Source organism: Phoca vitulina, unplaced genomic scaffold (assembly GCF_004348235.1).
Source record: "Phoca vitulina isolate PV1807 unplaced genomic scaffold, GSC_HSeal_1.0 scaffold26, whole genome shotgun sequence".
In the NCBI taxonomy this organism is placed as follows: domain Eukaryota; kingdom Metazoa; phylum Chordata; class Mammalia; order Carnivora; family Phocidae; genus Phoca; species Phoca vitulina.
This window is the reverse complement of record NW_022589729.1, coordinates 15,070,195-15,082,284: the sequence shown is the minus strand read 5'-3', so window position 1 is coordinate 15,082,284 and position 12,090 is coordinate 15,070,195. Positions and strand designations below refer to the sequence as shown.

At 34.7% G+C, this 12,090-nt stretch overlaps 1 protein-coding gene across 2 annotated transcripts in view; it reads right to left on the bottom strand.

Moving 5' to 3' along the window:
• CDC73 (cell division cycle 73) overlaps nucleotides 1-12,090 on the bottom strand; it is a 122,622-nt gene that overhangs the window by 24,992 nt on the left and 85,540 nt on the right. For both annotated transcript variants that reach the window (XM_032422506.1, XM_032422507.1), the window contains exons 12-13: nucleotides 5,864-5,899; nucleotides 5,335-5,422 (exon numbers count right to left, since the gene is read on the bottom strand). In XM_032422506.1, coding sequence (XP_032278397.1) covers nucleotides 5,335-5,422; nucleotides 5,864-5,899 — 124 coding nt within the window. The remainder of the gene's footprint in view (nucleotides 1-5,334; nucleotides 5,423-5,863; nucleotides 5,900-12,090) is intronic.

The window sequence follows — 12,090 nt, the reverse complement described above, 5'->3', positions numbered from 1 at the left end:
TGACTTGAGGAATTACTTGAGTAATTCATAACACTGTAAGAACACTAAACAATAAAAGCCTAATGAAATATAAAACATAAGTCCTTCTTTCCCAACTGATAATGGAAAAAAGCTCAGTGAAAATTTCATTCAAAAGTACTAAAGAAAAATACTCTATAGATATATCTGTGCCACATTACATAGATTTTTTTTATAAAGCTATTTAAGTCATAAGGTACTTAAATTCAATTCTGCATTTGGTAAAACCTGAAATCAAGTTTTATAACTCATTTTGTATCTCATTTTTAGTCATAAGTTATTGTAGAAGCAGTAGGATTTTCTTTTTTGGAGGTCAGGTTGCTTTTGTTTTCTTTCTTCAAGAATTGTAATTGTTATTTACTGAGAAAGAAGGCAGAGCATTCACATTCTTGTTTTGGATACTAATTATGTTACTGACTGAAAATATTTTCCTAGTCACCACTAAAAATATTTAACAAGAATTTTCAATGTTAGACCAAATTACAAAATATTGTTACTGTAATTAACAGTGAATATAAGGCCCTGAATACTGCAGAAGAGTATTTTGTTCCAGAATAAAACCCAATTTCTTTTTGTAAAATTTATTTATTTTAGAGAAAGAGAGAGACAGAGACAGAGAGAGTGCAAGCACGCATGTGAGGTGGGGTGGGTCCTCAAGCAGACTCCACCGAGCACAGAGCCCAATGCCAGGCTCCATCTCACAACCTGAGCTGAAATCAAGAGTCAGGCACTTTAAATGAATAACCCACCATGCGCCCTAAAGCCCAATTTCTTAATCTGAATGTTTGTTAAGAATCTCCATTATCAAAGGTTAAAATAACTAAGCTGGTCTTTGGGAGACCTGGTTACAGTTCCTGCTCTGCATCTAACAACCAGAGTAGTCTTTTTATCTCTTGCCATTTTCATTGAGGGTAAGAAGGTATTCTGACAATCCTTTTTAGGTCTCAAAATCTAGAAAATAGGGGCGCCTGGGTGGCTCAGTTGGTTAAGCAACTGCCTTCGGCTCAGGTCATGATCCTGGAGCCCCCAGATCGAGTCCTGCATCGGGCTCCCTGCTCGGCAGGGAGTCTGCTTCTCCCTCTGACCCTCCCCCCTCTCATATGCTCTCTCTCATTCTTTCTCTCATAAATAGATAAAATCTTAAAAAAAAAAAAAAATCTAGAAAATAATAAATTTCAAGTATTTCCTTAGATTATTTAAAAAAACCATCACTACAGTTATGTACGTTCTCACTCACACATTGTGAGAGGAGCTAGGTGAAGTTTTTAATGGCTGATATATTATTGCTGAGATCTAATTTGATTTTGAACTTATCTTCAAGATGTGATTTGTTTGTAAGTTAGTGTCAAAGAAAATTACACTTTTCACTATACTCTCAATAATAAGGCATTAAAATTGGGTTTTATACTAAATGCTGGAACATATTTTATTTCTCATCAGTTGCAACAAATGACTCCTAACACAATCATGTGAGCTCCAAGAAGACTGAGCTTGCAGTATATTTATCTACACATAGCACTTTTTTAGTTTTTGCTCTATAGTGTTGAATGAATAAACTCAGTATAGACAGATTAAATACACCTTATAAAATTCCAGTTCCAGTAATTATAAAAATCCTTCCAAGAAATGTCAGATAAAATATAACAAACACCTGAAATGTAGAGCTGAGCTGGAAAGAAAATAGTCATGGGCCAGAAATCACTAGTGCTTCCGTGGATGAAAAAAGAAGAAAGGAACACACCCTTGAGACTTGGTTTTTACCACCCACACAAAGGAAGGACACAAAGAAACTAGAACTGGAATCTTACAAGAGATAAACAATCAACAAAAGGATGAACTGGGGGGGGGGGGGGGGATTGCAATTAAGTTCTAAGGAAGTGTATCCATCTTGATCTGGCTCTAGAGTAGGGGAGGAAAAGGAGTCCTCGATAATTTGTCAACCAAGGGCCTACCCCAATGTCACTCTGGTCTGTTCTGAATTTGAATTTATGCTATGCTAGCGGACCAGAAATCCTTGAATTGAGAATTTAACATAAAAATCAACTTTAAGGGGTGCTTGGGTGGTTCAGTTGGTTAAGTATCTGCCTTCAGCTCAGGTCATGATCCTGGGGGTCCTGGGATCCAGCCCTGTGCTTTGGCATCCCTGCTCAGTGGGGAGCCTACTTTGCCCTCTCCCTCTGCCTCTCCTCCCACCCCCGCTCATGCTCTCTCTCTCAAATAAATAAGTAAAATCTTTAAAAATAATGAAAAATAAAAATAAAAAAATAAAAATCAACTTTAAACTTGTCATATCCCTATAGCATCCAACAAAAGCAAATTTATAAAATCATTCTGTAAGTAAGGGATAGTCTTCAATCCAGAATTTCTTCAAATAATTAAAGCTTAGGGAGCAAAAGTCCAAATCCATAACAAATGCCAAGATTTAATCACTAATTACATAAGGTAACTGGACAATCTGACAACCCCTATTTAATAAGAAGTACCATAACAGAGTACCAAATACTAGGAAAAGGTTATAACAGAATACCTTTAAGCCCCTTCTCTCCAACTAATGACCACAACACCACTCTTATCCTCTAAAACATTATGTAGTATATATGTTGGGTTCTTCCATTTTCTTTCACCTACCTGATGAAAAGCAGAATGAACTATCTTTAAAATGCTAAATATCCAGCAGTGTTTAAGTGAGTCTGTAAACAATTCACCCATTTTAATAATCAGCATGACTGAAAAAAAAAATTAATTGAGAAACACTACAGGATAGGGTGACCACTGTTTCTTCAAAATAGCATTTTACTACACTTAAAATATGTGAATTCTGCAATAAATGTTTAGAAATTATTCTCTTAACTCATGGGCCTGTATGGGAAGAGGGAAAACAAATTTTCCCCTTGAAAATATTTTATTAAAATGATTGTATTTTGGGATGCCTGTGTGGCTCAGTTGGTTAAGCATCTGCCTTCAGCTCAGGTCATGATCCAAGGGTTGTGGGATGGAGCCCCGCATCAGGCTCCCTGCTCAGTGGGGAGCCTGCTTCTCCCTCTGCCTTCCACTCCCCCTGCTTGTGCTCCCTTGTGCTCCCCTCTCTCTCTGACAAATAAATAAAATCTAAAAAAAATAAAATTATTGTATTTTATTAAGTCTAGTACTACACAGGCAAAGAGAAAAGGAACTTGTTAAAAAGGAGACAAGCATAGCCTACCTGAGCAAGGAGGCTGAAAACACATGCGCCCCCCTCCCCGTGCAGACATACATGCACACAGGGCCATGTCCACACACACACTTTTCAGTTTTTAATGAAAGAAGACCGTTAATTTAAGTTAATATATATACTCCCATAAAAGTGTAATGACTTAGAACAAGGTCCACCCACAATTCACAGATGCAAACAACACAACACCAATAGAACAAATAAATCATGAGAATCTGGCATATGAAATTTAAAATGAGAGGAAAGCATGGTAGATATCCTTCTGTCATGAGCAAAACAGACATCCAGAAATCACTAGCAAAACCACTTATTATTTGCCATGCTAGTAATAATGTTCATAAACTTGACATCATTCTGAAAATCACTTAACCATGGCTCATTTTGAGCCTTACTAATGTACATATCATTGAAAGTTATTTAAAACAATTTTAACATTGCTATTTTTCTTCTGTAAATGACAGCCAATACAAGAAGTATAAAGATTTAAAAAGTAATGATCTCTAAAAGTGGCACACCTACTCATATTAACTAACATAAAGATAAATACTTCTTGAAAATACTTAAATTTTAAGTCTGAAGCTGGCTAGGTGGGGAGAGATTAATTTTGTACACATCATGATGTGTGTTTATTAGAACAATTTGAGTGTAACCGTGACTATATTCATTTTAAACAGAAAATGAGAAAGGAAGAGAAAGACTAAAAATTTCAGGTACAAAATTCCAGTTACAAATGAAAATGGTACACATTTCTAGTTATCAAATAAATACGTCATAGGGATGTAAAGTACAACACATTGACTACTGTTAATAATACTGCATTGCATATTTGAAAGTAGTTAGGAGAATGGATTTTTAAAGCTGTCACAAGAAAAAAGTTTTCCAACTATGTATGGTGATGGATGTTAACTGGACTTCTGTGGTGATCATTCTGCAATATATACAAATATTAAATCCTTACACTGTACACCTGTAAGTAATAATAATGTTATGTCAATTATACCTCAATAAAAAAAAAATTTCTGGAAGCTAAGTATCTGGAAATTTTAACATAGGATATAGGTTTCATTTTAACTTCAACTAAATTTTACTAACGTCTAGGTTAAAAAACTGTATTCCCAACCTCCACCACCTCCTACACCCAGGGTAAATAATATATACAGAAGTTCATATCACTTTTCCCATTCCTCAACTAGAACTTGGAGAAGGGGAGAGGGAGAGAATTGGAATTTGTTTTAGAACTTCCCTCAAGCTCTTTAGGAAAAAGTCAAAACAAAACAACTCATATTAAAAATAAACATAATAGTATCCTTTTCATTAGAACTTTTGCCAAAAATTTCTGTAACTTTCCCTAAAGAATCCAAAGAGAAAAGAATATACAGCAGACCCCTGAACAACACTGGTTTAAACTGCATGAGTCCACTTATACATGGGTTTTTGGTTTGGTTTTGTTTTTTTTTTCCAATAAATGCAACACAGTACTTGGGTGCCTGTTGGCTCAGTCGGTTAGCATATGTCTTCAACTCAGGTCATGGTCCCAGGGTCCTGGGATTGAGCCCCGAATCAGGCTCCCTGATCAGCAGGGAGTCTGCTTCTCCTTTTCTCTCTGCCCTCACCCCCACCTGGCTCATGCTCGCTCACTCTCTCAAATAAATAAATAAAATCTCTTTATAAAAATACAATAATGTAAGTGTATTTTCTCTTCCTTGTGATTTTTTTAACATTCTTTTCTCTAGCTTACTTTATTGTACAGAATAGTATACAATACATATGAGATACAAAATATGTGTTAATTGACTGTTATGTTATATGTAACATATTATCAGTAAGGCGTCCATCAACATTAGGCGATTAGGAGTTAAGTTTCTGCAGGAGTCAAAAGCTGTATGTAAATTTTTGATTGTGCTGGGGATCAGCACCTTAAACCCCTACATTGTTCAAGTACTCTGTACTTTGCTTTGAAAATTATACTTGAGACTATCTATATACAGCCTACAGCACAGAAACTGAAATTGTTTTCTCCAAATAAGGAATACCAAATTCTTAACTACTAATTCTCAAAGATATCTCCATATGCAGTGAAAACAAGAGTTTAACAAATTACTTACTTCAGGTCCTGTAGAAGGTCCTTTGCATTAAGCATGGTTATTAAAGAGGTGGTAGCTGCAGGAATTATGATAATGGGTGTCCGAGATCCTGTAAAGACAAAATTATAAAGGTAGCAAATATGTTGTTATTATTATTAAAAGAAATAGTTACTTTTGCAATTGATAAATTTGTAATCCTAACTCCCTTGAGCTAAAGAAATATTTTAAGTCAACAGTGATATTCAAAATATTTAGTAATCAGTATGACCTGAGTACTGATTAATCAGAATGGATACCATGCATAAACATCTGATATAACTGCACAAGCAAGATATTAGCCTTCGTTTTTTAATTTGGCTTATTCCCTTTTACTTTTTATTTTTAAATTTTTTTTTTAAGTTTTATCTTTATTTAAGTAATCTCTACATCCAACATGGGGCTCGAATTCATGATGCTGAGATCAAGAGTCACATGCTCTTCCAAATGAGACAGCCAGGTGCCCCTACTTTTACTTTTGAAAATAAGTTTAAAATCATATGCACAACCTCACCTTTCTTCTGATTTGGGGGAGGTCTTGCTTGAGAAACTGTTAAGAGAGGAAAAAAAGAAATTGAGTGTTACAAAATCACATTCTTATTTTCAAATTTACAAAGTAACTAAGGCCTAAACATTTAAATTACATATGACTAGTTAAAAAATTTTAAAATATATTGCAATCTTCTCAAATGATACCAATCTTCTCAATTTATTTCTCTGTTTCACAAAAACACTAAAATGCCTTATCATTATTCAACAATCTATTGTAACAAAGCGGATATAACTACATTGCTAGACTCTGAGTATCTACATTAATGGATATTAAAGTCTAGCAAAAGAAGCAAATAGTTTAATTAACTGACAGCCAATGTAGTAAATGCAAAAATATGTAACAATGACGGGAAAGGCTGGAAGGAGGAAATGTGCTTAACTATTTGGGAGGGAAAAGAAAGGCATTATTGGGAACTAAGACCTAAAATATTTCTTACCATTTTTCTCTCTCTTTTCATATGATCTTTGTTCATTAGAAGACAACATTACAGGCAATGAGTCATGTGAAGGTCTATATTATTTTGAATTGCCCATATTATTTTTTTTAAGATTTTATTTATTTATTTGAGAGAGGAGGGAGGGAGACAGCGAGACCAGGAGGCAGAGGGAGAGAGAATCTGAAGCAGAGTCAGTGCTGAGAGTCCAACGCTCAACTGATTAAGCCACCCAGGCGCCCCCAGTTGCCCATATTAATAGTAATAGTAATTAGTAGGGGAGGTGGGTGGAGGGATGGGGTAATTGGGTGATGGGCATTGAGGGCACGTGATGTGATGAACACTGGGTGTTATATGTAGCTGATGAATTACTGAACTTTACATCTGAAACTAATGATGTATTATATGTTGGCTAATTGAATTTAAATTAAAAAAATTGTGAATGTATGTTATAAAAACACAAATATTCATCTTTTCATTATTTGTCTATATAATAGACTTTATAATGCACAGAAATATTTGCTGGCAAAATAACAGCAACACCAGCCTGGTTCAAGATTAATAAATTTTAGAATTTAAAAATGCTGTACATTCAATTTTCAGATTTTACATGTACAATATTTATTGACTGCTTTCTATGTGTCATGTACTGTATTAAAATTTCCATTTTCTTAAATCACAAAAATAAAAATTCTAGGAGATTTAAAATTCTAACTCAACATCAGTTGTTAAAAACAGATTACCATTTTTAAAGGGATATATTCATTTTTGGAACGTGTTCTTTTTTAAAGCAGTGAAATACTACATTTTAACTTAATACTTTGTACTCCTTTGTATAGCTACTTATTGTGATAAAATTTTATGGAGTCCAACAGTATGACTTTTCCACTCACAAAGCAGAGAAAAATATATATAAATACAAGTTCACACACATACATATTTATTATAGTGTTTTCATCTCTCCCTTCTTGCTAAGGAAAAAAACACTAAAGCTTTCTTAAATCATTTTTAGAAATAGGACTCATGGAAACACCTGATTAGCTCGATAGCATCATTTGGAATATAATACATTCTCAGTAAGTATTTGGTGTTTGTTGGAGGGATAAAGTAATGACAGGATGGATAGATTTGGATAAACAGGAGATAGGACTTGCTAAGAAAATAAGTAAGGGGAACAACAAAAAAGAAATCTTTGCCTGAAACACCACTGGTTTGGTTAAAGCAGCCCACAGTGGGCTCAGGAATTTAGGAAAAGATTCACTAAATTCAAGGGTGAGAAGACCCCATGTAAGAAAAAGACAAAATATAAAAGAACACATATTAAAATTTAGAGACTTAGTAAAAAGTAACTACAAAAGAATATAAATAGGTTCCCTGGTTAAGTAAGGACCAAGGCACAGACACGATGACAAACACATTATACTAAGCTTGATTTAGTGGGAGAGGGGAGGAAAGGGCAGAATAACACCAGTCTATATGGCAAATGATTAAGAGCAAGAATCTGTACTCAGACGATCTCAATTACTATCTCCATTTTGCCACTTCCTAGGCAAATTACCCTGGCAAATTGAATTGATAGACCATTCAGTCTCAGTTGTCCTCAACTATAAAACAGTAATAATAGTTTCTACATCTTGAAACTGTTATGAGAATCTTAAAAACAACAATGCTGGTTAAGTCCTTAATCAGGTCTTGGCCCATATTTAATATTCAGCGAACCCTGTGGCTCTAGGTGATCCTAAATGCTACTACTTCTAGTAACACTAACACTACCACTACCTTCAGCAAATTCCATGACTGAAAATTTACCAAGCTGATAATAATTATTATTGATTGCTATGTTTGATTTCTAATATAATTACAGTCTTCACTTAAATATTCAGAGCCTTATGCAGAAGCCCCTCTTATTATTATAAATAAAACAGAAATAGTCCCTGCCCTCAAAACCCTTCAGTTAAGTAGGGGAGTCAGACCATAAATAAGCAAGCATACAAACACATATAACAAATTTGAACATGTAATATTAAGGAACAAAAGGTGTGTACACTGACAGAAAAGTGTCCTTTGGATAGAATGCTTAGAGAAAGCCTCTCAAAGAAAGTGGCATTTAAGCTGAAATTTAAAGGATGAAAAGGAGCCAATTTGCAAGGAATAAGTGGAGGAATACCCCAGGTTAGAGGTAGGAATGTGAGCAAATGCCAAAGACAGAAAGAAACTGCTGTGATTAAGGAACTGCAAATGTATAGACTACAGGGACGAAAGAAAGAGTGGCAGGAAATGAGGTTAAAAATATATTCAAGAACCAATTCACGTAAGGCTTTCTAGGCAACGTTAAGTTTGCATTTAAGTGCCACTGGAAAACCCTGTAACTTTTAAGACAGAAAGTGACATAATTTGATTTTCATGTCACATATTCTGTAAAGGAAAAACAATAGATTTAGATAAGGAATTAAAAGGGGACAAGCATGAAAGCAGAAAGCTCAGTTAGGACTATTAACAATAGTCCACGGTGGTGCTACTCAAATTAGTTGTAAAGATAGGAGGTTTTTTTTTTTACTATTTTAAATTTCCAATCCAAGGTCAAGTGAATAAAATGCAGTAACAATGATTAGAAAATGATGATGCACTTGGATGTTGTGACAGTATTGTATTCTCAATTTCTATATGTATCTTGTTGGAAGCCAGAAATAGGTCATGGACTAACACTTCAGGAAGCACTGGTCTAGAGAAATGATAATGGTTTAGACTTACGTTGTGGTAGTAGAGATAAAAAGACAAATTTGAAACACAGAAAAGGTAAATTTGACAGAAGTCACTGACCTATTAGATGAGAGCAATAAGCATATGTGAAAAGTGAATAATGAAGACTAACTCCTGAACTTTTTTGCTCAAGAAACAGAGGTACCATTTATTCATGAAGAAGACACCTGGGATAAAACATCAGGGAACAAAGGTTTTACATCAGTTTTAAGATGCCTATGGCATATCCATATGTTAAAGTTTATATAAGGTATCAGAGATAAGAAGAGATGTCTGATTTGGAGATACAAATTTGAAAATCATCAATGCATAGATGTAAAACTATGGAATGAGATACTAGAACCAGCACAATCTTTTTAAAATATACAAAGGGTGGGGCATCTGGGTGGCTCAGTCGGTTAAGCGTCCGCCTTCGACTTGGTCATGATCTCAGGGTCCTGGGATCGAGTCCTGCATCGGGTTCCCTGCTCAGCAGGGAGTCTGCTTCTCCCCCTACCCTTCCACCCTGCTCCTGATCTCTCTCACTCCCTCTCTCTCAAATAAAGAAAATATTTTAAAAATTAAATAAATAAGTAATAAATAAATAAAATATACAAGGGGCTAATTTTCTCTCTCAATCTTATATGTAAAGCAGATAAACTAGAGCTGTAGTCCACCTACCGATTTCAGGCAATCTATGAAATAAAAGTAAAAAATTAAAGCTGGAGAAGTATGCACTGTATATACATGAGAAAGAGATAGGAAGCTGGGATATGTGAAAGAGATTTAATCTAGAAAGAAAATGACAGTAAGGTACAGGACTATGGCTTATCAAAGGCTTATCCTTCCTAATCCACTGAAAAACATGTGCTTTTTGTTAGTTACATTCTCTAAATGAATGTTTAGAAGTTGGGAATAACTGCAGACACTTTCAAATACCAAATTTACCCAGGGACTTGCCTGACACAATTAGTGCTAGATAAAAATGTGGTGAAAGAATAATAAAAAGGAAAAATTAATCAATAATGGAACTCCATATTTGAGTTGCCCCACTGAAGAGGTAAACAAAATGGTGGTTCAGTCCCTCATTTGGACTCTACCTACAAACAGCAGTTATAAATGCATAATCTCTCATCTGTAACATATTACACTGCCAGATAGGTTTGAGCATTCATGTATTTTTCAATTTTGAAAAGATAACATAAGTGAACATGTCATATATTACACAATCTCTTTGAAATTGGGCAGCATCCCATAAGCAAATACAATAAACATTTCTACAGCAAAAGAAAAATTCACTAATCAAGACAAAGATGACAAACTGCTTAATATCCACTAAAATCAGTTTTTATTCATAAATGAGTGCTAAAAACTTGTGGAAAAGGAAGAGGGGATCTCACATGGATGGGGATCAGAATATTTGTTCTGAGATATTAATTCACATTAATTTCAATCAGTTTAATTGCCACTGCACCTTGGTAGAACAATTGAAAAAGAATAATAGAATATTAAGAGTTGAAAAGACACAGCACTCCTTAGTTTACATATGATCTTCCCCAAGGTCACAAAACTGGCTGGTAGAATCCAGCTCCCTTAACTTCATTTTATCACACAGTACATTTGAACAACCTGGTTTATTTAGATATTAGTGCCTCCCCCTACACCTTTCCTTGTCTGCCAAATGATTTTGAGAAAACATGAAATGACAATTTTACATTACACAACACAAAAGTGGGTTTAGAAACCTCCGGTGGTGATTTCTCCCCTTTTACACCATTTCTGAATTTCTAATGTGATCCTCTTTAGACTGACCAACTATAGCCTCCCATCCCTCCCTTCCAAAGAAAAACAATTCTGTATCAATCATTCAGCTGCCTCTACAATATCCCTCTATTTCACAGGTTGTATTTTTTGGGCCCAACTGAGTCTGGCAATTCCTACTGCCTTCATTTTTTCTTCCTTCCTAAAAGAACTCCTTCTTAGCTTTTCCTAGTTTCTGGCACCTTGTACATACATGGAAGGCATTCAACTAATATTTACTGAATTTAATTGTTCTTCCTTATACTCTTACAACGGCTTCTGGTAAGGTCCTCTCTACTTAAAAAACAGTCCCACAGTCCTGCTATCTGAAATAAATTTATCCAATGTGCTCCAAATTTAACACATGGACAATGAAGCACTCCTCTTCTACACTCATCCTCAAAAACAGGAATGATAAAGATTCCACACAGATCCACTGTGGTAAGGAAAGGAAAGGAAGAAGGAAGGGAAAGGAAAGAAAAGAAAAGAAAAAGAAAAGAAAATACTAGTCATGTCAAAATCCAGACGTATGGATCCAGGACACATTCCAATATAAAATCATTCCAATATAAGCCACATATATTCTTAATATCATATTTCTAAAGTGCTTCCAGAAATATTTAGTATGTATAATTTACATAATTTTAGAGTTAGCTTGTAAACATACTATGAATAAAAACACATCCAAATCTACACTATTGATACTGCCAAATTTAAGAGGCTGATCACCCAATTAAATTCTTGCCTGTGCCTTTCCCAACCTTTTCATTTTCTTCATAGCCATATTCAATACCACTGATGAGGTAAAAAAGACACATGGTATAGCCTAACACTATAATTATACTAAATGTAAAAACACCAAAATCAAACCCAAAACACTTAAAATGAATATATTGTTGGTATCTACATGCATTTATAAAGATCAACCTTTTTAGGAACTAGGAAGAGGGAAGAAAAATATTTCCAAAATAACTTCAATAATGTCTATGCTTACCACACATTTTACAAAACTGATTACAGAATCTTATATGCTCAAGAACAAACACATCTGAAATTCTAAGCATCAAAGCTGCTGAACAGTCTATTAAAATTACGGTGTTCTGCTTCCAACAGGGGAGGAAAAATCACATCCATATGTCCTCTCGAACAAGAAGTGGTGAGGGGATGTGTACATATACATAGCTTTTTAAAACATTTTTCTAAGATCTTAAAAACA